Here is a 25980-nt window from a genome sequence, read left to right on the forward strand (position 1 = left end):
TGTCATTTACACTTTTCTTTTAATCTGGTACAGAACATCATCAGGAAACAACCTTCAATCTAGAGGGGAACCCAGAGCAGGGAGGTCAGCAGCCAACTTATTCCCAAGGCCAACCTTGTCACAGAGGAACCTTTGGATCATACCACTCCTACAACTATAAATATATCTATTAAAAGGCTTCTGGGAGTGCAAGTCTCACCACCACAATCAGAAAATAAGACTAGAGATCAGCACCCCAAGGAGTTGACATCTGTAATTTAGAAACAAAAACAAATGGAGCTCGAGAAATGTGCTTACGAAGCAATCACATGAAGGAAAGCCGGCCGTCAGCTGGCCGACCCCTGCTGGGTCTAAAGGGAAATCTGTCAGTGGGGCTGCCTCGCCCTGGCAAGATGGGGTTAGGTCCTGGAAGTGGGCCAATTGGATCAAATCGTGGTCTGAGTGGAGGAAACTGGCTGGGTGTTTCCCCAGGCCCAGGGATGAGTGAATTGATTGGGTCTCCAACATAGGGAAGTATTGGTCTTTGGTCATACTCACCCCCGATAATTCCCGGAGGAAGGAGGGAGCTAGGAAATGGCCTAGGGTGCAAAGGGTTGGGACAGAATGGAATCGGGTGAGGTGACGGTGGCAGGAGCAACACAAACCGCCCTCTTGGGGATTCTTTTCTTTGTATGTGCCTCTTCCTGTACAGCTGCAGAAAAAAAGAAAAATAAAAGAACAAGATAAGGTCAGTGATCTGCATGTTTCCCTATAGTTCTAATTTGCTTTGATGGTAAAGATCTATAGACACAACCCAGAGATATTGTGGATTTAGTCCCAAACCAATGGAATAAAGCGAGTCACACAAATTTTTTGGTTTCCCAGTGCATATGAAAGCTATGTTTACACTATGCTAAGTGTGCAAAAGGATATCTAAAAAGACAATGTACATACCTTAATTTAAAAATACTTTATTGATATAAAATGCTAACAATCACCTGAGCCTTCAGCAAGTTGTAATCTTTTTTGCTAGTAGAGGGTCTTGCCTCCACGTCCATTGCTGCTGACTGATCAGGGTGCTGGTTGCTAAAGGCTGAAGTGGCTGTGGCAATTTCTTAAAATAAGACAACAGTGAAGTTTGCCACATTGACTGACCCTTCCTTTCATGAAAGAGTTCTCTGTACATGCGATACTGTTGGATCGCATTTCACCCACAGTACAATTTTCAAAATCAGAGTCAACTTTCTCAAACCCTGCCTCTGTTTTGTTAACTAAATTTATGTAATATTTGAAATCCTTTGTTGTCCAGGAATAGAATCCATTTCAAAAAACCACTGATAAAGAAAATGTAGTAATATATACACCATGGAATACTACTCGGCCATAACAAGGAATGAAACAATGTCTTTTGCAGCAACTTGGATGGATCTGGAGGCCATTATTTTAAGTAAATCTCGTATGTTCTCACTTATACGTGGGAGCTAAGCTATGACATAAGAATGACACAATGGGCTTTGGGGACGGAAGGGGACTTTGAGGGAGGTGAGGGCTAAATGACTACATATTGGATACAGTGAACACTGCTTGGGTGACAGGTGCACTAAAATCTCAGAAATCACCACTAAAGGACTTACCCATGTAACAGAAAACCACCTTAACCCAAAAAATACTGACATTTTTTAAAAAAGAAACCACTTTCTCTGTTCATCCGTAAGAAGCAAATTCTCATCCATTCAAGTTTGATTATGGGATTGCAGCAATTCAGTCCCATTTTCAGGCTCCACTTCTAATTCTAGCTCTCTTGCTAGTTCCATCACATTTGCACTTCCTCCACTGAGGTCTTGAACCCCTCAAAGTCATCCATGACTATTGGAATCAACTTCCAAACCCCTGTTCATGTTGACATTTCGATCTCTTCCCATGAATCCTGAATATGCTTAATGACATCTAGAAGGGTAAATCCTTTCCAAAAGGTTTTCGATTTCCTTTGTCCAGATCCATCACCTCTGACAACATCAATGTCTATGGCAACTACGGCCTTACAAAATGTATTTCTTAAATAATAAGACTTCAAAGTCAAAATTACTCCTTGACCCATGAGCTTCAGAATGCAGTTGTGTTTGCTGACATGAAAATGTTAATCTTGTACATCTCCATCAGAGCTGTGAGATGACTGGCTGCACTGTCAATGAGCAGTAGTATTTTAAAAGGAATATTTTTTATAAGTAGTAGGCCTCAATAGTGGACTTGAAATATTCAGTAAATGCCATAAATGATGTACTGTCATCCAGGCTTTGTTGTTGCATTTACAGAGCAAAGGCAGAGATTTAGCATAATTCTTAAGGGCCCTAGGAATGGTCAATGAGCACTGGCTTCAAAAACCACCACTGCATTAGCCCCTAACAAGAATCAGCCTGTCCTTTGAAGCTGGCACTGACTCCTTCTCTCTAGTTATGGAATAGATGGCATCTTCTTCCAACAGAAAGCTGTTTCATCTACACCGAAAATCTATTGTTTAGTCCAGCCACCTTCATCAGTGATTTTAGCTACATCTTCTGGATAACTTGCAGCAGCTTCTCCATCAGCACTTGCTGCTCCACCTTGCAGTTTTTGTTACGGAGACATTAGAACAGTACTTCATGAAACAATATAATTTATTCTTTTCATAAGGTCCTATTCTAACTAGCTGAACAGATGACGACTACTCCAGCACAAAGACAACTCATTTAAATTTTGTTGCAACAGAAGAATGTTTCATAATAAGTAAAGATGAAAATCATTGTGTTAACATTTTTCCATGTAAGAAAATAAGGACTGAGTCTAAAAAAGTTGAAAACATTTTCATTTACTGAAAGTTTACAATAAATTAAATGAAAAGTTTTCATTACATCATATAAAAGTGAAAGTACACCCCTAATATATTAATTAACCAGTCATTTCTATGCTATGGACATTAGCGTTACTATTTAAAAATACCTACTTCTTTCCAATCTGTGTCTTGAACTCTGACAGTACTGTCTACAAAGGAAAAACAAGAAATATTGATTTAAAAATACTTCATTTATCCAACATTAAACAATGGATTTTTTCTTTCTCCTAAAAAAAGTGAAACTTACCCATTAAGCATAAGAAAAAAAAACACTCATCATTTATATAATACACACTATATCATTTGTACTTTCTCATCTAAATTCAAACCCTTCATTGATGGTTAAGGGTGCTCTGTGCCACATGGTAATTCAGTGCAGTGATTCCTCAGGGACAACAGAGGAACATGTGGCTACTCTCTTCCTGCATTAACTGGTCCTGGTCCTACACTATATCTTCTTCCCTAATTTCATCTAGGTATGTCACCTACTTCTAATCGAATGTCTCATCTTACACCAAACTGGGTAACAGCCTCTGAGTTTCTGTATTACAGCCCACCTTCATTACTGGAGGTCAAAGTGACTTAGGCTTCCATCCATATTCCAGTCAGACTATTTTTTCCCAACCATGTTCTGAATGACTTGGCTATCAGAAGCATGACCATAACTGAGTATTTTTTTAATGTACTTATTTACTGGAAATATGTGAAACAAGGAAAGAGAAACCCATTCAACTTTAAGTATACAAAAGAGTTTGGATAAAAGATGCTCATATCTTCTCTACAAGTTATTACATTAGCATGGAATAAGATTTATAAAAGCTCTGGCCTCATAACAGTATAGAAAAAAATTCATTATAAAATCTGAACAACTTATAAATGAACTTGCGGATCACAATCTGGAAATTAGAGAATGATTGTGCTTTAATCCTAAATTTGAATATATAAGTGAAAGGGTATTTGTTCCTTTTATGACTATTTATATCATACCCTGCTTTTTGTCAGTCCTTCCATATACATCAGTCATTCTGTCTTCTCTTTTTGACTATAATTTATTTTTAATTCTTTTTTTTTTGAGTTTGAGAACAGCCTGGGCAACATTGCAAGACCTTGTCTGCAGTAAAAATAAGCGAACAAACAAAAAAGTTAGCCAGGTAAGGGGGCGCATTCCTATGGTCTCAGCTACTCAGGAGGCTGAGGAGGGGGGATCACTTGAGCCCAGGAGTTGGAGGTTGCAGTGAGCTATGTTTGTGCCACTGCACTCCAGCCTGGGCAACAGAACTAGACCCTGTCTCAAAAAAAATAAAATAAAACAATTATTTTTGAGATGTTAAAGTTGCTGCCAGCTTTAACAAAATAACATTTTATACTTCAAATTCAGGGACATATATAAAGCGGAAAGAGGACCTCAGGAATCAAAGAAGAGGAAAAGGAACAAACCAGGTCATTTACACTTCTTATATTTTGAAATTTTAAAAGAAAAAATTTTTATCAATCTAAATGACTCTACATATCCTTTTGTTGTTGTTGTTGTTGTTAAAGGGAGGTACCTACCCACCAGATTTTTACAGTTAACTAAGGTGGTATGTGTTAACATCACATATGGCATTATCATTCAAACATTTTTTATATGAACCACATAAAAATTTTACACTGCAACACTTTATACACCTACCTCTACATAATTGAAATAAAAGTTTACTCCTACTTTATAAATAGGCATGCTATTTATAAAATAAATACAGATTTTTCCATTGTGGGTTTTGTTTTTTTGTAATATGATCCATTAAATGGATTTCATGACTCATCCCAGGGTCAAATCTAAAAACACTAATATGTAGTAAAATGGTGATGGCAGAAAAAAAAATTCCAAATCAGGCTTTTGGTCTTGTAGCAGGAAATCCTGATGCACAAGTTCTACCATCATCACTGCCACAGTGATTACCAGGTCACCATAATGTGACCATACAGAAATAAAGCTGCCCTAGCAACATGGCACAGGTCAACAAAACTCCATTGACTTACACATTGTTTTCAACTGTGAAAGTAATTCAGAAATGCCAGCTCGTTTCTAAGTCAGATACTGAGTATGGTCTCTAGAGAGAAAATAAGCCTGTTTTACTTCCATTTTTCTATCCTGAAATCACTCATTAGACTATTCTTCTTAGTCTAATGAGCGATTTCTCTTGTGCAAAACACAAAAATGAGAGAGTTTTGGGGACACAGGCAAAGGTACATGAAGCTTAGAGTCTCTTTAAAGCTATTTATTATAATCATTTCCAACAGAAAAATCCGATAACTAAAAACTTTTGGTAAGCTGAGCAATTAAGACAATGTTAAGAAAAAGCCCTTTCTTGTGAGTATGCCATTAGGGAAATCACCTCGAAAATCACGAAGATATAAAAACCTCCACAGGAGTGGGTCATTTGAAGCAGTAAAGAGGTCACGACAAACTGCAGACAAAGACAGGATGGAACGAACATCCAAAAGCCGGAAGATCCGTAGTTTCAGTTCCAATGGGAGGACGACCAAACCAAATACATCTGGTAGGTTCAGTGCTAAAAAGAAAAAAAGAGAAGTAACAGGTATTACCGAGTAAAGAACATCTGGCTTTCTCTACATAGTCAACAAAGTTGCCACCTGTTCCTTTCTAAAGAGGCAAAAAATTAGATGGTACTCTTAATTATCCCCAAGTATGCATCATTTACAACAAATTTTTAACCCCAGCTTGACTGTAATTACTACTAACTCATACAACTCTAGGCCCTTATTCCTTTTATGTTTTAGTAGAAAGACAAATGCTTTTTAATATAAATCGAATAATTATGACAACTGCTAAATACTAGCCAATGGCCTCTTCTGTCTCAAACAAGATTCAATGCAACAAAATTTCTCTATTCAACTACTGAAAATGAATGATTCATTGGCTTTTGTAACTGGTTCCCTGCCAGTTATTAACTGTATGCCTTTGGACAAGTTATTTAAACTCTAACTTAATTTCATTTGTAAAATGGATTAATATTACATCCCACCTACTTCAATAAGTTGTATGAGAAGTAAATGTATTAATACATATTAAGTGCTTAGAACAATGTTTGGTACACCAAGCACAAGCACTCAAGTGTTAGCAATTATTATTATCTGAAGCCTAGCAGGCTAAAAAGAGATAAATTCAGAAACAAAGCCAAGAAAGGAAAAGAAAAATAGTATGTTCTAAGTCAAATAAAAATTATGTTTTGGTTATTAGCACCTTCAAAATATTTGTGGTACTGTTCTCCACTAGCAAAGATAATCGAAATCCAACAAAGACATATCTACATGTGTTTTTCAATTCACATTACTCCCTTTCCCTCATCACCAACTAAAGGGAAGACTACTGTACTAACAGACATGCCACCATTCAACTTGACACCAAAAATATTACTTATTTCTCTGCATACAGAGAGCAAATAAAAGCCACATATGTATTCACAGAAGTCAGAAACTACCTGCTAGTTGGAGAATTGTGGTAGATTGTATTATAGTTCTCAGTCACTTCCTACACATAATTATACTTCCCCACCCCACTACCATAAGGCTTGGCCACTTTTGTCTTACTTTTTCCAATGAAATGTGAGTTGAAGTGACATACATTTTCTGAGCAAAAGCACTGAACCAACCAACACATAATTGGGCCATTGGCACTCTTTTCCTTCTACCACAAGAGGAGCATGTCCTGGATAAAGACAACCCTTCAGCCAAAGTAAACCAACACACAACATGTACATGAGTGAGAAATAAATTTCACTGTAAGTCACTGAGATTTCAATTTTTTTTTACTGCAACACAAGTAAAAGAAAGCTAATACAAGGACCTTGAGTGAATTGTAAACCTTACTAAATTATGATTTTGTCATGTATAAAATGAGTACAATAAAATTTACTTCAAAGTCATTAGCAGTAAATAAGAATGCATGTGAAATATCCAACAAAGTGCCTGCATACAGCCTCCAATAAATGATCTTTAAAAAGAAAAAACCTTAGATTCAATTACAGACCATACATATTCCTATCCAACATAAAAGACTTTATTAAAAATACTTCATTATAACAGTCCATAAACTTTTAATTTAGCAGTATTTAATGTCCTTTCTCCCTTCCATTTCCTTTTTCCTTATGTGTATATATATGTATGAAATACACACACACACACATATATATATATATATATATATATATATATCTAGAGAGAGAGAGAGAGAGAGAGAGAGCGAGCGCATCTATTATGTTCCTGACCCCATGCTAGACCACAAGAATACAAAAGTAAGACATATTACCTACCCTCAAGGTATTCCCAACCTTAGGTGGAAAAAAATCATATCAACAATTACAGCACATGGAAAAAAGACTACAATAAAAATATGTGCAAAATGGTATGGAGATACAAAGAGTGTAAATAGCATTTAAGGAATTAATATTAAGCTCAGTCTTAAAAGAGGAACATTTTGCTAGGAGGAGAAAAGAGGGCAGTCAGATGTCATACTCACCAAGAATACTAAGTATGCTTACTATTCTTTATAGCCATTTGAACTGTGACAATGTTTCATCTCTTACCTTGTCGTGTAAAAGCCAGAAGAGGATACACCAGCTGGTCTTTAAAGAGGCGGGAGAGCTTCTGAAGATCTTTGTATATCTTGGCTACATTTTCCCCTAGAATATTTTTTAATGAAAAATCAAAGCCCAAAATCAAGTACAAAAAACTGTCCTTTATTTCTCCCAAACCCAATCAACATGGTAAATAAATATTCAAAAATAATTCATAAAGATTAGCATGAACCAAATTCTCTCATAGAAGTATGGTGCAAGACTTTGATAAAACTGAATCTTAGATATAAAAGCTAAAAATCCCATGATATCAAATTAGTAAGCTGTGCCCAACCCTCTATAGCTCATAGACTGCAATTGTAGACAAAAACTACTGTGTGAGATTCATACACACAATTAAGATTTCCTGAATAGCTATTAATCTGTTCTGGGCACTGAGGATAGAGTGAGGAACTGCTCCTGTAATGCTTGGATCCTGATACATTAATAGCATTTATCACATGATATGTGTCAGCATCTGTGTCAAGCATTTTTCAAGCTTTCAACATCAGAAGTTCTTTCCTAAGTAATTACTATCTCCATTTTAAAAACAGGTCACGGTACAGAGAGCCTGTCCAAAGCCCCATGGTAAGTGGCAGAACAGTGCACAAACACAAGTCTGTGTGGCTCAAAAGCCCTCATTTTTAGTCACCACACTGCTACTCAAAGTGTGGCCGACAGATCACCAGAATTGACAATACCTTCAACTGTTTAGAATTACTGAATCTCAGGCCCCAGCACACCTACTAAATCAGAACCTGTAGTTTAATAAGATCCTCAGGTGACTCACATGTACATTAAAGTATGGAAGCTTTACTACCAAATTGCAACTGAGGTTTCCACTTGTTTTGCTACTTACCAAGTGTATAGCCTTGGACAAATAACCTGCCCCTCTGATTCTCATCTTTTTGCTCACCTATTTCAAGGAGATATCATCACTACACCAAATAAGTGTTGTTGTAATTTAAAGCTCCACAAGCAGTGCCTAGTGTATCAGTAGATAATTTAGGCTTGCTCCTTCCATATTTATGTGTTTCACTATTTATAACAAATAAAACATTCAGTATTATGGAATTGATAAGGAGGAGAGATATGCAGCTGGAGTCTAAATCTTTGTTGTGTGACTTGTAATCTTGAGTTGAAATTTGCTGTCAAGATACCACTTTTTTAAATCAATCTGGCTCAAGGGCTTTTTTCAAGTGTGAAAACTGATTTTCTTTAAATGAATTTTTTCCTTCAGCAACCTGACATATAACTATTTAATTAGGAACTTATGAATAAAAGGATAAATAACATGCCTAGTTGTAGTTACTAGGTGCTATAAGCCACAGTAAAAAAAAAAAATCATTAAAATGACTTGCCAAATGAGCAGCATACTCCTACCCAACATAAAAGACTTTATTAAAAATACTTCATTGTAACAGTCCATAAACTTGTAATTTAGTGGTATTTAACATCCTTCCTCCCTTCCATTTCCTTTTTCCTTATTTAAGAGAAACCAGCTAAAGAATAGCAATCTGAACTACATTCCTGTAAAGGTTGTTTTAAAAGCCTGGGAGTCAGCCAATCTATTCCAATTCTGTATTTCACCATTTATTAGCCCTGTGAACCTTAAGTAACTTAGCCTCCTCTAGACCTATTTCCTGATCTATAAAATAGGCATAAAAACCTCTACTGTTGTACAGTGTAGAGTATTTCTACTCCCTATAACAAGGTCCTCCCTAGACGGTGAGAAATGTGGAGTGTCATGGCCAAGGAATTTCAAGTTGTTCTGATCCTAATGATAAAAGAGTCTAAACAGATTCATCTGTCCAGTTTATGCATCTTCAGTGGGAGCAAAAACTGGTCCTTGAGTGGTTAAAAAACTATTATATTGGTTTGTGATCCTTCAAAGGGTCACAGTATATAAATAAAAATATACTATATTTATAGTATTAAAATTTCATGAAGGAGAAAGATTGGGGGGGGAAATCTCCAAAGATTCCTTTGGGAAGTGATAATAAAACCATTGAAAACCTCTGGCCTAGTCTGACATTAAATGTTCAACTTGGCTGGGCACGGTGGCACACATGTGTAATCCCAGCACTTTGGGAGGCCGAGGTGGGCTGATCACGAGCTCAGGAGTTTGAGACCAGCCTGGCCAACATGGTGAAGCTCCATCTCTACTAAAAATACAAAAAAAAATAGCCAGGCGTGGTGGTGCACACCTGTAGTCCTAGCCACTCGGGAGGCTGAGGCAGAAGAATCAATTGATCCTGGAAGGCGGAGGTTGCAGTGAGCCAAAATTGCACCACTGCACTCCAGCCTGGGTGACAGAGCAAGACTCCATCTCAAAAAAAAAGAAAGAAATGTTCAGTTCAGCTAATGTCCAAGTTCTGATTCTATGTCCAACCACAGACCAGTATAAATATGTATTCTGCTGTCTCCTTTTCCTATCAGTTTTAGTTAATATCAGTCAATATCTCAGCGCTGATCTCCCCTAGGAATGAACAAGAATAAGTCTTTAGGTCTTCAAAGCAACAATATCAATCTAGCCAGCCTTTCCTAAAGGACTGCTATAAATACCATCTTCCCACTGTACCATAACATTCCCACCTGGCTCTTAAAACCCTTCTAAGTTTACTAAGATTAAATGGAATAACATGTAAAGGCACAACTCCAAAACGAAACAGGCACTTAAATAATGTCAGTTCCGCTTTCCAACTTATCTCTTCTCCTCCAACCACCTATAACTGCCTCTCACAATTTGGGTTTAACTGAAAAATGATAAAAAGAAAAACCTGTCTTCTATTAATAATTTTATAGACTTTAGGCAAAAACATACCTAGAATGCAAACTTTTGGTAACATATCAATCTGTATAAAATAGCAATTAAATTTATATAGGTTTAAACAAACATTTTGCTTGCAGCTTTTCCTCCAATAATCTTCGATAATACACTTGACATTGAATTACTTCCACGAAACACAGATCCCTTCCATATTGGTTAAATACAATGCCAGAGAGATCTCCAAAAATTAGTACAGAAACTATGAACTACCATCAGAGTGTAACAATTTACTTATATTTTATGAAATAACTTAGTGTTATTTCATAAAATATAACATGAAATATTATAACTTAGCCTTATTTCATAAAATATAATTCAGCACTCTATGACCCTAAGAAAAACAGGAAGGAAGGTCCTCAAATTATAAGCAAAACTTTCACATTTTTGAAATCTTTGTGTTCTTAAACAGACCACATTGTCTTCAATATGCTTTAATCTCATAGAAATTTTCAGCCTTTTGAACATTATCTTTCAGCTTCTTTTCTTACATGAATTTAACAAAGCTTCACCCCAAAAGTTAAATCATGTTTATATTACCTAGTTTCTCTTTGCAAATAAAAGATTCTGGTAGCAGCTGCAATCTTTTCACACTTCTAATCTCACTGTTGATTTTTAGCGTAGCTGTAAATAAAAGAAGGATGACAAAAAATTTTGTCACTTCATCGATTGCCTTTTTTAGTATGAGCTTGCATTTCCTTGCTCCTAATATACTAAGGACACATTATACAAAACAAACTGTTCTTCGCCTATTTCTTTCTCTCATAGCAAGTTCAAAAGTGTAAACCTGGCATCAGATGAAGTAAAATCACTCTACAACACCACCTTTAAAAACTATAGTAAGCATCTTTATATAAAATCCACTAAGTGTTACCAGCAGCAGCTTATTAGTAATTGAAAGATATGCAACAAGGTTAATCAGAGGCAACTAAACACAGTAAAATCATTATTTCTAATGAAGTCACTAAAAACTCCATTTATTTTTTTATTTAACCCTTGGCAATGAGTCTTCCCTTGTTCATTAAAAGAATCTTGCTAGTTTTCATAGCATCATCTCTCTTCCAGACCCAAAGGACCAATATTCTTGACATCACCAGAGGGTTCAATTTTACTCATGTATACAAAGACGCACTTCATCTCATTCCATGAAAGAACCCAGTGATGTGCTTATGTACATGTGACCAAGCAGGATGCCTTGGGTGAAGGAAAGATTTAAAGACACACTGCTCCTTTTCAAAGAATCAATCCTGGAATGGCTAGCTGCCATGCACATCTGCCAGGAGCTGATTTGCCAAGAATAGTAAAGAAACAGAACATCAGAAATTAAGAAATCATCAAGACATTTAGCAGCTATTCTTTTTACATTAAGTATCCTGAAACTAGTGAATAGAGGTTATTATACACGTCATTAAGAAATCAAAATAAAAATTAGAACTTTACATTTACTATCTGGTAACTTCAACCTTGCAAGTTTGATATGATATAGCAGAATGATTATCAGATGAAGGTGGTAGCTGTTGACACTCTGTGTACAAGAATGCCAAACTAAAAGCTACATTTGCTAATTATGATGAACTGCTGAAGAGACATTGCTAGGTCCTAGTGTCATCAGGCAGTCATGCCCTGACAAATGTGAAGTAACCACCAAAGCTGTTAAAGCTAAAGTTTTGAGATTTTTTAAAAATAACATTTCAAAGAACCTCATAATTAAAGAAATAGAAATTTCATAAGAGGCCAGGCGTGTTGTTGGTTCACGCCTGTAATCTCGGCACTCTCGGAGGCCAAGGTAGGAATATTGCCTGAACCCAGGAGTTTGAAGCCAGCCTGGGCAACAAAGTGAGACTTCATCTCTACAAAAAATAAAAAACAGCCAGGTGTGGTGGCACACACCTGTGGTCCCAGCTACCCAGCAGGCTGAGGAAGATCGCTTGAGCCCAGGAGGTCAAGGATACAATGATCCGTGCTGTGGCTACTGTACTCCAGCCTTGGTGACAGAGTGAGACCCTATCTCAAAAAAACAAAACAAAACAAAACAAAACAAACAAAAAAAAACAACAAATAAAAAGAAAAAAGAAATTTCATAAGAGGGGCAATAAGAACTATCCTTCATTTCAAAGATCAAGGCAGCACAGGTCAGTAGCTTTCAAAATAGATTTTAGCAGAAAAAAAATTTTTTCTAACAGAACCTTACACAGAACTTCAATAAATGAAACAGATTTGCTGCTCAAGGTTTAAGTGGTGACAGGGCTTCTACCTAACTTTCAGAAATGAGTAGCTGCAGAACATACTAAAAACCTCTGACCTAAACCTTTGACCTAAGCCTTACCAAAGCAACTGGCTTTGCTAAACAAAAAAGATGAGCTATACTGAATAAATAAAACAAAAAATGCAGTCTTCCCAATCTTACCATACTATCTTTCTAACTAAAAGTCTAAAAAACAAACAGAACAGAGTAAAAATGAAAGCTACTACCCATTCAAATGGATCTCCGGTATGTGTAATTATGATAGACCACTAGGAGTTGGTATGAACCAAAGTGGTATCTGAACTAAAATGAAATACAAAGATGGAATGCATTGCTATCCCAGTGAAATTTCTCAATATAGAAAAGGAGAAACAGAAGTTCTTTATACAGAGTGACATTTGTAGGGGGAGGCCCTGGCAAATAAAATGCACACTTACTAAGGCCTCGGTAACCTTAACGCTGTTGCTGTGCATGGCTAGCCAGAGATGCCAATTTGGATAAATGGCGACACCAGCTCTAGCTCCTCGTGTCTCAGTTCAAGACCTTCATTAACAAAATAAAGCCATCCACAGGCATAAAGAAAAAATCTTCACAAAAGAGTTCATGTGTAATAGGCTCATTTCACTCCTATTATCACACCTCCCCTTAGAGCAAAATATTACAAAGATTAAGACATCAAAAAAAATGGATACCCTAAGAGTGAAGGGTGCTAGCCTAAACAACCCAAAAACCTCATATTCTTTGATCTCCCAGAAACATGCTGTCAGTGGTCTAGGAATTAAAGTTGAGAAAGACGCACAACTGTATCATGATAGCCAATCACTGAAGTGGCTATAAAACATTTGGAAAGAAACGTAAGAATCCATAAACTAGCAACCATAACTATGTTATCCAGTTACCATTTACAACAATCAGGCTTCCCAAAGGCACACAGGTGAGAGCAGCAGAGCCGCCCTCGCAGAGAGGATGCACGTACTGCAGCTTATACACCCCACTCGACTTCCACTTCTCCGGCATGGACATTGCTTTGGCTTCAGTGCCCTGGTGAACGAAATGAAAGGGAAACAAATAATGAAGAAAGGTGTTACTCTCAAAAAGATTAAAAACCAAAAAGACTCCTGACTTGTTTGAAATAATCATTCCACATAGTCCTCTTAATACATCAAATCATTAACATTGCCAATTTATTTTATATTGTAGGATAATTACATTGTATATTATAGGAAAATATAACACTTTTAATCAAAATTTTTGTTCATAGGTAAAATTGCATCATGTAAACAGGGACTAATTTATCTCTTCAAAGACTTACTTCTCTGCCTAGCAAAGCCATATGATTATTTAAAACTCCAGCTCAAATATCACTTCCTCTGTAAAGCCTTTTTCAAAGAAAAATTGTTTGCCATTTCCTTTTGTCCCCTAACATTCTATTCATATTTCCATTACATTTCTATTTTATTATTATCTATGTTTACTTATGTTATTTATAATTATCTTTTTATTTGTCTCTCCCCCATTTATGTATGGACTGCTTGAGGACAAGAAATAGCCCAATATTTTTATACCCTAATTCCTGGCTCAGTGCATCTCATGCTGCAGCTGTGCACTGATCACCGAATTACTCTAGACCTCTGTAACTTACAACATGGCCCACAGACCGGCAACATCGGTATTACGCAGGCATATGCAGAAGTTCACGGTCCAGTATACAGTTACTAAATCAGAATCTGCATTTTAATAAGATCCCCGGCTATTCCAAAGCACATTAAAGTTTGAGAAGCTCTATTCTAAACGTTCTCCTCCATGAATCCCTGTCATCCTATATATGCATATGTCTCTCCCAGAACTTCACCAACACAGTACAGTGCTTTATATATTTGTCTATCTCTGCCACTCTCAGACTACGGGCAACCTGAGAGCAGGAACCATCCACATGTAGGAGCAATGATGTTTGTGTTTTGCTTGCAGTAATTACCTGAGGTGTGTAACCTGACTCCAACATGAGAAGATGTATCAACACTATCAAGGCATCACTGGCATCAGAACAGTCGGCTGATTGATACAAGGTCTCTAATGAATGTGGCACTTGCCCTTCCACCGATTCACTGCAGAGCATGGGTTCTGAGGGGTAGAAACCTGTGCTCTCTTCCATATCCGCAATATCTTGAATTGACTCAGCTTCAAAATTTTGACTGGGCCCTGACTGAAAAAGGAAAACAAAACAATGAATTCATTAAAAAGACTTATTTTTACACAATATATTTTTGTATTCTAAAGTGAACTAAGTGCTGACAGTCAGAGTACATCACTGGGCTCAGAAATGGGAGACATTTTAAGTGAGTCCTCATAAATAAATAAGCCTGTGACCTACTCTTCCACCCTGAATTCCTTACCTCCATTAATTCTAGCTGATATGCCAAAAACCTGGAAATCATCCTAGACTCCTCCCTCTACCTAGCTAAACCTTATCCCAAATCTGATCAGTCTTCAAAGTTCCATGGAAATTAATTCCTAAATATGTCTAAAATTTGCCCCTTTCTACTCCATTGGTACTTCAGACTCTCATCATTTATTTCCTGACCTCCAGCCAAAGCTTCCCTTACAAGTACCCCTGCTTCCACTTTATTGTCTTCTAATACATCCCACCCCCTGCTGCCAGTTTTCTTGACAATTAAGAATCTGATCATGCACTATGTTCCAGCTTAAAATTCACCAGTACCCCCCACAACACAGACAAGAGCATTTCCCTCAATTGTGCCTTAGATGCTCTTAGGAACAAAGGTGGTCCACATGGAACAAATGTGGAAAATGCTATATGCTGCAGCCACCTAACCTCACCCTCCATATTCACAAAATACACTCTTAGCATTATAAAAGCACTGAAGAGTCTAATAACAGTAATAGCAGTGTGTGTATAACACTTTACCAAAAAACATTATCTTCAATCCTCAACAGTCAGTATCCTTGTAGCACAATCTCATAAAATGCAATTTTCAGAAGACACCGAGACACACAGGCCTACAAATTAAGCCCAAACTTCTAAATCCCTTAGCACCCAAAGTCCTTCCTCACCTGATTGCTGACTCATTTATCAAGTTCACTTTCTGCCAGTGCCTTCTTACTCACTGCAGTATTCTCTACTTCTTCAAAAGACGTAACACAGACCACAACTCTGTCTTGCAACGGCCTTAATTATTGTACCTTATCAAACTGTATTGCAATTTTCTGATTACATATCTACATCCTTCCATGACTGCAAACTTATAAAAAAACAGAATATATGTCACCCATTTTTGTAATTCCAGTAAAGTACTAGCACATTGCAAGTATTCAATTAATGTCTGCTGAACAAATGCTGAAGGATAATATCTTACAATTTCATAATGTCTTTATTTCCAAAATGTTTTCTTATTTGCACCTTATAACAATCCTGTAAAATAGGCATGGCAGATATTGCCTTTTTATAGATCCTATAATTGTAAATCAGAAAGATTAAATAACACAATCAAGGCTATTCAGCTAATAAAAATTTGAAATGAACCCAGATCTCCAAACTTGCAGTTCAGGGCTTTCAGATGTAATACATGGCTTCAAAAAAACTAAGTTACCTATATTAAATTTGCCCAGAAAGCTTGTTTCCTAGGCATATGCTCAACTCTTAATGCAAAACATACATTTCTTTTTTTTTAGGCTTTGTATTTCCATTAAAGGGGCAAAGGAAATTAAAAGTCCACAACGTGTGTAAAAGGTTGGAAGAATGTAAGGGAGCCGGAGGTGACAGCTGTTCTTCCAAAATCTCTGAGGACCTAATCCCTATGACTTATGGAAAAGCTCCACAGTCACTTCTTCAAACCTAGAAGCCAATGACACTTAAATGATACTTAAAAAGGAGGTATGGCACAAAAATATTTCCATGTTTTCTGAGAAAACAGACTACACTGAAAACCACTTAATATCAAGCTGAACTATGAAACACAGGTTTGGCTTCTTTGCCATTACGTCTAACGTTTGGCCATTTACTACTTACTGGCAGTTGCGTGGGACAGAATATATGTGGAAAATGAGTACATGAGAGGGAGATCTCAAAATCCTCTGGTGGGCTTGTCAAACCTTACTCCTACTCCATGAGAACCACTGACATTCTCTGAGCTATTCTGATATGGATATTTATCAAAATCTTCACATGCGTGAAAATGAAAAAAAAAATGGTGAGCCCCACACCTCTCTGAACAGATCATTTTGCCATATGGCATTTACAAAAGACTAAAACAAGTGACTAAGATGCATGAGAGCTAATGTTAGGTTCTGATACATGTTACCTCGCTTCTCATTAAAGACTCAAGAGGTAGATGAATTCTCAAATATGATGAAATAAGAAAATTTTATATTTAACTACAGGAGTAAAATTTACCTCCTATGGATTCAAGCTTTACTCATCCATTTTCCTTTTCTAATGTTCCATTCTACATCAGCAGAGTGCAGTGTACGTGAAAACATTACTTATGAAATCTCGAGCTCAGTTTTCATACTTAAGATTTTCCTATGACCCTTGACAAGTCTTAGAATATAACGCAATATGCAAAATTTTAGAACTGAAATTAGTAACTTCAGGCAACATTAATTTCTCAAAATTTTCCAAAAGAAAACTAGCAAACTGGTCAGGTTTGCAATCCCAGCAGTTTGGGAGGTCGAGGCAGGTGGATCACCTGAGGTCAGGAGTTTGAGACCAGCCTAACCAACATGGAGAAACACCATCTCTACTAAAAATACAAAATTAGCCAGGTGTGGTGGTACATGCCTGTAATCCCAGCTACTCAGGAGGCTGAGACAGGAGAATAGCTTGAACTTGGGAGGCGGAGGTTGCAGTGAGCCGAGATCGTGCCATTGCACTCCAGCCTGGGCAACAAGAGTGAAACTATGTCCCCCACCACCAAAAAAAAAAAAAAAAAGGAAAAGAAAAACTAGTAAACTATCACATACACTATGAAAAGCTTCATCTTACTCCTAGACAATCTTAAAAGTACACAGAAGTAAAAGTAATAGGCCCTACTAAGTTATCCCAGAACAAGTCTATCAGCAAAAAAGACTCAGAAATGTAACTTAAATATACAGCAAAATATTCTTACTCATTCCCCAGTTTGCCTCTGTGAAGCAGAAACACACAAATACAATAATAATTTTAAAAATAAATTAAAATACCATTATCTGGACATAGATAATTTTCATAATTTGCCAATCTATTAAAAAGTATTTTTAATACGTCTATACTTAATGCCATGACAGTTACCATGAATACTTATACTCAAAAATGTTTAGGGCCAGCAATTAAGTGAGGTGATAAGCATACATGCCCAAAACAATTAACAAGATGACACATGTATTGGTATTTTTTTTAAAAAAAGGTGATCATTTGTACCATTCAAAAAATTAAAAGGTGGGATAAAGGCTGGGCACAGTGGCTCACGCCTGTAATCCCATCACTTTGAGTGGTCAAGATGGGCAGATCACTTGAGGTAGGAGAGTTTAAGACCAGCCTGAACAACATGGTGAAACCCCATCTCTACCAAAAATATAAAAATTAGCCAGGTATGGTGGCGCCTGTGGTCCCACCTACTTGGGAGACTGAGATGGGAGAATCGCTTGACCCCAGGAGGATAAGGTTGCAGTGAGCTGAGACTGTACCACTGCACTCCAGCCTGGGTGACAGAGTGAGAACCTGTCTCAAAAAAAAAAAAAAAAAAAAAAAAAAAAAGTGGGAAAAATGATGAGGCATGTATAAGGCAATAAAGATAATCAGATAATCAATACGAAAAAATTAAAGAAAACTGTTGGGGTATGGTTGTCAATGGTTCAGGAAGATGAGTAGAAATACAGACAAGAGAGGGAAGAAAGGTAATAGGTTCCCGTCTGGGTGAACAGCAAGAGCAAAGTCACAAAAGCGGTCACCAGGTTGTGTGTGCACACACACATGCAAGCAGGTGAATGTGTTAGCTGGTGGAGGGGACAATGATGGTCTGTTCCAACTGGAGATGACAGTTTAAAGGAGGGAAGAACAGAAACTAGCCCTGAAAAAGTTGGGTGGAGTAACTTTTCACAAAGCCTTGAACACAAGTACAGGAGGATAGACATCATTTTCCTCTTCTGTAAAATGATAGGGTTGAACTAGAGATATACGGTCTTTTTCAGTTCAAAATTTATGAGCACAAGTTTATCTATGAGGTAGAGTTATGAAAGAGATCATGGGAACAACAGAATCAGAACTATGTAGGAAGAAGGCAAACCTACAAAGTAGACTGAGGAACAGAGCCATTGGAACCTGAAATGGAAAAGCTGACAAAACTTATTACGGCTGCATATAAGGAGTCAAAAATCACAGAAAATCAGCAGTGGCAGTGACAGAGAAGGGAATATCAGCACACATATTTCCAAATTTATGTTCCACATATAAAGTCTGTAATGACAATTTAAAAATCCAGGTATGTATATCCTGCAAGTCATTTGGAAATAACTGGACCACATCTACAGCCTTAATGAGCAGACTAGACCAGAGAAGCAAGGCTAGGAATCATGAGCTTAGGAACAATAATAGAAGACAAGGGATAATTGATGTAAAGGACAGTATCTGAACAAACAGGTAGAAACTAGGTACTTTCGGATGCCAGCCCCAAATTGGACAGGTATTTTGCCCTTAAAAAAAAGTTTTATAAAAATATAGTCGGCAATCTGTTGAAGATAACTATCCTGACTGGCACAGAATTCAACTGAGGTGTTCACTATGACTTATCACCTACTCTATTTGATATTTTAGTCTTTAATACCCACCATATTGTCGTCATTCCAGACATCAGACTGGGCTGCCTGTCCTTGAAATGAATCACTCAGTTGTTCATCCTGTATGCTGGTCTGATTGGAGCTAGTGGCCAAAGAGGGTTGGTCATTATTCTGGAGTGAAGAATGCTCTGAATCTGTGGATGAAGGTAAATTAGGTGCTGGAATGGCATCTTCAAGAACCAAACATATCAAGTCCCCAGAAACAATCCCATATGAAGCCAAGGTCTCTTCATCTCCAGTGAGGGCATCCTTGTTGTTCAATGTAATTGCAAATCGGGTATCAGAACTGCCAAGAAAGACGGATAAGCATAGTAAGAGCTACCTACTTCTATTACCTTCAATGACACATCTGAAACATACATATGTGCATAATATGACCTTAGAAGAACTAAGTAATGAAAAGACTAGGTCTCACTATGTTGTCCAGGCTGGAATCAAGCTCCTGGCCTCAAGCAATCTCCTGCCTCAGCCTCCTGAGTGGCTGGGATTACAGGCATAAACCACCATGTCCAGCTACATTTTAGTTTTTGTTTTTGTTTGTTTTTTAGAGACAGGAACTCATGCTGTTGCCCAGACTGAAGTGCAGTAACATGATCACAGCCCACGGCAGCTCAAATTCCTGGGCTCAAGCAGTCCTCTCACCTCAGTTCCAGAGGAGCTAGGACTATAGGACGAAACACCGTATCAAGCTTAAAGTTGTGAGAAAAGTATCAAAACTATTTATCAATGAAGGGCTAGGTTATAGATTTCTAACAGCTAAAACTCTCCCCCTGGCGGATAGGACACAGTAATTCTCTATCATTAATCCATGTTTTCCTCAATTCTAAGATGCATATTTTTTATTATGACACCTTTGAAATTAGGATACTTTCTAAAATCAATGACATATCAACTGACAGCATTTTTTTCTACTGTTACATAAAACAATATGTGTCTTACAAGTGATAGCAACTAAGATGCAATGAATACCTTTAAAATACAAATTAGATCCCATTATTCCTTTACTTAAAATCTTCCAATGGTTTCTATTTGGAATCCTTAACATAATTTCCAAAGCCCACCATTTGCCCTCTTCCCATTTCTCCTACTGCTCTTGTCCCATCCACCTTCTCTCACTGTTCTCTATTCACAAGAGCTTTCCATCCCTTCCAAAAGGCAGATCAACTTCACTGCAGCCTTCCGGCCTCTGCATTTTCCTTTCCAGATCTTTAATGACTGACTTCTCCTCATCATTCCTGTCTCAGCTCAAATGTCACCTCTTCAGAGACGCCTTTCATTCAGACTCCAGCACTCTCTATTTTGTTATGTTTTGTTTTTACTGTAGCACCACTACTTGAAAACATCGTATTTAGTTGTCTATTATCTGTCTACCATACCCCTACCACCAGAACTTAAGTTTCATAAGATCAGGGATCTTGCCTGAACAGTTCAAACCATATCTTCAGCACTGGCAAATAAACAATTTGTGAAATAAATGCAACCACCAAATATTAGCTGGGAAGATCAAAATGAGAGGGAAATCAGGGATGTCTATTTAATATCCTTACAGGACAGTTTACTTACATTGGTTCCAAAATACCAGATCCATATATTCATAATCACAAAAAGTTAGAGGAGTGTATGTATATGACTGAGTATAAATTTGTCCCTCTTACTGATGACAAGCTAAATTCATCCTTCTACTGATGATCAGTTATGATGCCTTTTAGTGGAACGTAGTACAAACCCAAAAGCCCACTGCTAAACAAGCTCAGATTCAAATAAGCCTGAAACAACAAACTCCCATTCTTTCTGCACCACAGATTATTTGACATTAGATAAATACAATGTTTTTCATCACATAGTAAGGGATAATTAACAAAACATGATAAAACATTTTAAAAGATATGTACACTTGGCAATGCTAATTTCATTAATTTTTTGAGAGGTAAACAAAAGATGAAGGCCTTTAAAAATTATGTTGTTTACTTATTCTCACAAAGCTGCATTTTGAAAAGTGCTCCAAATAATTCATGTTTTTATTTCACTCATAAATATATTTTTTCTTACTAATTGAAGTGTCTTTGGGAAAGAAATTAAAATTAGTGAAATAGAAGCCATTTCTGTTTGTTAGAAAACAAGCAGCCCTGTTTCTGTTTTCAAAATGCTTTGATAAGCAAAAAGTTGAAAATCTGCCACTAGCCCACAAAAACACCATCCCAACTTTGGCAGAAAAAGGAAAAACACCTCAAATGAACTACGTGTTTATAGGTCATCTGTCACAGCAAAAGCTTGCTTTTTTAAACAGCATCTAGTACAATGTACGTTCAAATATCTGTTTGCAGAAAAGGTCACGGTCTGCTTAATAAATATACCAGCTTTTCCTCCCACTTTAGAAAAAAGGAAAAGCTATTTCTAAAGACATACATAGTTTTCCAGGGTTCTATCTCTGAAATTGGGGAGTTAAGAGGAGTATTTAATTCTAGGAAATGAAATTCTAGAAACTCCAGGCTTTTTCAAAGTATTTCATGGCTGCTTTGCCTATGGAGTAGCCATTCTTTTCTTCTTTTAGTTTCTAAATAAACTTGCTTTCACTTTTCTCTTAAAAAACAAAACTGAAACAAAAGTATTTCATGACAATCCTAGATCCACTTGCTCAGTAAAGATATTTTTAAAATAATATCATATGGACATATTTTAAAACTGCTCATTTAGTAGAAGATGAGCATACTTTCAGAAAAAAGAGTTTACTTTCACAAGCTGATGCTTAAATTCTTTCCAAGTAAGCAACCTCAACTGTAAAAACATCTGAAAGAGAAACCAACTTGCCCCTTTGGGCAAACAGTCATACTGAGTTTCACAACCTTTCAAGACTACCTAATTTAAAAATAATAAAATATATATACACCTTTAAAAGATAAGTTAATTTTGAAGATTTATTCAATCTTCTACTGGTAACCTACTGGTAATGATGCCAGTATGTAAAACACACAGGTCTAACAACAAGAAATAACAGTAGGCATGTCGCTTACTATAATGTTTAAAAGGAGTTATATCGGTATCTTATTTAAGGTTTTTGTTTTGTTTTTTAATCTGGAAGAAAACAGGCTTACTTTCAACCTAATAATGTCTTAACTTGAAAAATGAAAGGGTGAGAAGTTCGGAATAACGGCCTCACATTACGCAGTCCCTAAAAATAAGGTGAAAACGGGGGAACATCTTTTTTATTTTTCCGTAGCACACTCAAGTTTCAACTTCACTAGCTCAGTATTTGAAGATCACTCTTTCACTGCCGCTTTACTCCCAAATTATTGTCCCCCGCAAAAAATACCTTTTGGGGAAACAAAGCACCTTATCTGGAGTCCCATAAACGAATAATCGAATATGATCCTTTCTCAACTTTATGCCCCCAAACTGCAAGCTCTCAAGATCAACGTTTTCCTCAGCTTAACAAAAAGCAACATTTCGCCCAGGAAAATCAAATGGTCTGAAACACGACTACACGCTGTACTTTCTAAAACTTTCCAGCAGCTAAGTCCAAGCACTCACCGCGGTGCCTGGCGCACGAACCACTCTGTAAGAGTCCTAAAATTGCTGCCGCTTCACAGCAGCGATATAAGCTGCCTCGGATGGAGGGCAGATTTTTAACTTGTAGCAATTGCCAAACTTTTTCATTGAAATAACTCCAACAGCTGAAGAAATTAACTCGGACCGCTGACAGTCCAGAAAGGTTTAACCTAAGCCTAGCTCATCAATTCCAACCTGAAATTTAACCCGTTGTGGGAACTGTGAGATCCCTCTTCTCCCTGGTTTCGTTTACTGCAAAAACCAGAAGCCATGACTCACCAAGCAGGGGACCAGAGCCCCCAGGAGGCTGGGCCATGTTCTCCAGGAGCCGGACCCCGACGACCACCTGCGCTTCCAGTCGCCGGCAGCCTAGGGCTCCGAGACGTTCGGGAGAGCCCGGGCCTCACGTGATGGCCCCGGGGCGTCCCCGCACCTAGCCCAGCGCCCGGCCACGCCCTCGCCTGCAGCCCGCAGATGACTCCAAGCCGCCCGGCACCCCGCCCCACCCCGAGCACTCCCCACTCCCCACGGGCCGCTCCGCCCCGGCCCCCGCCTACCTGTAGCCCCAGGTGGGCAGCAGGGCCCGGCTCAGGTGCGTGCGCAGCTGCCCCAGCGTCGGCTCCGCCTCGGGCACCTCCAGCGGCTGGGTCCGCTTCTCAAGCCGTACCCGCAGCCTCATGACGGCGGCGGGATCCGCGAGGAGCCTGGACCCAGCGTGGGGGCCGAGCCGCTCTCGTTTCAAACGGCGGCGACCCCGGAGTGGCGACTACGGAGCTGAGGGATTGCTGCGGCGAAAAGAGGAAAGAGCCCCGCCACGGTGGCCGCCCTGCCGGCCGGTCTCCGGAATGGGAGCAACCGCCCCTCTCCCGAGGGCGCCCCCTGGAGCCGACCCCGAGAGCGGGCGGCAGGCCGCTGCTTACAGGAGCCTGGCTGCGGGGCTCGGGCGGGTGGGAAATTGACCGATCGATGACTCGGCGCGCAACGGCGCTACCTGAGAGCACGGGCACAGTGCGCAGGCGCCGAGATGCAGCCGTGCGCCAGCGTCCCGCCTCTTCCGCCGCGGTGGCTGAGACTTCCTGAACTTGGTAACGTGGGACGACCGTGGTGCTGACAGGGGTGCTGCGGCCCATACAGTCGTCACTCCCCGGGACCTACGGTCGCGCTATTTCTTCCGCGGCCCCCAGCTCCAGCGGCATCTGCTCTGAGAAGCCTTAGGTTAACAGTCCTTAGGTTGGCCGGGCGCAGTGGCTCACGCCTGTAACCCCACCATTTTGGGAGGCCGAGGCGGGTGGATCACTTGAGCCCAGAAGTTCGAGACCAGCCTGGGCAACATGGCGAGACCCCGTCTCTTAAAAAAAATAAATAAATACAAAAAATAAGTCAGACGTAGTGGTGCGTGCCTGTAATCTCAGCTACTTGCGTGGCTGAGGCGGGAGGGTCGACTGAGTCCAGAGGTTGAGGCCTCAGTGATGGCACCACTGCACCTCGGCCTGGTTCCACAGAACGAGACCCTGTCTTTAAAAAAAGTAGAGCTATTTGTAGCCAGCTATCTATGTTGGACAGTTTATTAGAAATCTGTTGTTGCATAACAGTCACCTCGAAGTTTAATGCAATAAACAATTTGTCGTCCCACAGGTTTTAGAGATCAGGGATTTGGGGATACGTAGCTGGGTGGTTCTGTCTCCAGGCCTCCCATGAGGTTACAGTCAAGGTGTAGGCCAGGGCAGCAGTTACTGGCTAGGGCCAGAGGATCGGCTTCCAGGATGACACAGTACTGTTGGCTGGAGACCTGTTTTTCACCCCATGAACCTCCCCATAGGGCTGTTTGAGTGTCCCCATGACACGGCAGCTGGCTTCCCTCAGAGCAATTGATCTCAGAGAGACCAAAGCATAAGCCACAATGTTTTTTATGACCTAGCTCCAGAGGTCACATATGGCTATTGTCATATTTACAAACCAACCTTCTGTGTGAGGGGATCCACTCAAAGGTATGAATGCCAATAGATTGGGATTGCTGCGGGCCGTCCTGGAGGCTGGCTACCGTAGAGGGTCTAACTACTGATAACTTAGATGAGAAAGAATAATCAAGTTTCATCTTGTATGATAAGCATAGTCCCAAAAAATCCTTATAAAAGAGTCACAAAACGTTTCTACCAGTAGGTGGCAGCACTTGTCCACATCGTGCCCTTGATTCTGCAAATAAATATGTACTGTACTTTGTAACAGATGCCCCACATGCTGGAGACTCAGAGACCAAAAAGACGTGTTTCTGCCCACGCAAAGTTTATAGTTGAGTGAATCAGCTCTTGCAGTAGAGTGTAAAAAGTCTTTGCTTTATGATAGACATAAATACAGATCTGAGGATTAGGGTACAGAGAGGAGGGTTGCCACGACTTAGGATTTTTTTTCCCCCTGGACAGTCTCATTCTGTCGTCCAGGCTGGAGTGCAGTGGCGCGATCTCGGCTCACTGCAACCTCTGCCTCCCGGGTTCAAGCAATTATTTGCCTCAGTTTCCCGAGTAGCTGTGATTACAGGCGCTCGCCACAATGCCCAGCTGATTTGTGTATTTTTAGTAGAGACGGGGGTTTCACTATTTTGGCCAGGCTGGTCTTGAACTCCTGACCTCGTGATCGACCCGCCTCGGCCTCCCAAAGTGCTGAGATTTACAGGTATAAGCCACCGTGCCCCGCCGAGGATTTTTTAGTAGTGAGCAATGAGGAATGGTGGCAGGACCAGAAAGACTGTGTATGACCAGAGTGAAGGACAGTATAGGTACATCCCAGATAAAGAAGAACCTTGGGCTAAGCAGAGGGTTTGGGACATATTCTAGAATGTATGGAAAGCCACTAGACAGTTTTTAGAAGGGGAATCTTTACACTCAGGGTTCTTAATTTTCAGCAATAGAAGCTGACTCTGGCTGACTAAGCAGAAAAGGTGTGCATTAAAAGGATGCTGTGGCTAGGCACAGTGGTTCACGTCTGTAATCCCAGCACTTTGGGAGGCCGAGGTAGGTGGATCACGAGGTCAAGAGATCGAGACCATCCTGGCCAACATGGTGAAACC

General features: G+C 39.1%; 1 protein-coding gene across 2 annotated transcripts; it reads right to left on the reverse strand.

Annotated features, from left to right (window-relative positions):
- Nucleotides 1-2: 2 nt before the first annotated feature.
- Nucleotides 3-23894, reverse strand: FBXO7 (F-box protein 7). Of its 2 annotated transcripts, none has more exons than XM_039463032.2 (9): nucleotides 23474-23894; nucleotides 19362-19656; nucleotides 14515-14742; nucleotides 13439-13580; nucleotides 10835-10918; nucleotides 7438-7533; nucleotides 5227-5403; nucleotides 2960-2997; nucleotides 3-691 (listed from the first exon to the last, which is right to left on the reverse strand). In XM_039463032.2, the coding sequence occupies exons 1-9, from the start codon at nucleotides 23593-23595 to the stop codon at nucleotides 305-307; spliced, it is 1569 nt and encodes a 522-aa protein (XP_039318966.1). In that variant the 5' UTR covers nucleotides 23596-23894; the 3' UTR covers nucleotides 3-304. The 2 variants fall into 2 exon arrangements, with proteins under 2 accessions (XP_039318966.1, XP_003932981.2); XM_003932932.4 differs by lacking the exon at nucleotides 23474-23894 and adding an exon at nucleotides 23196-23326 and having other exon boundaries at nucleotides 19362-19504.
- Between the last annotated feature and the right edge of the window lie 2086 nt (nucleotides 23895-25980).

Source organism: Saimiri boliviensis, chromosome 21, assembly GCF_048565385.1.
Source record: "Saimiri boliviensis isolate mSaiBol1 chromosome 21, mSaiBol1.pri, whole genome shotgun sequence".
NCBI classification, from domain to species: Eukaryota; Metazoa; Chordata; class Mammalia; order Primates; family Cebidae; genus Saimiri; species Saimiri boliviensis.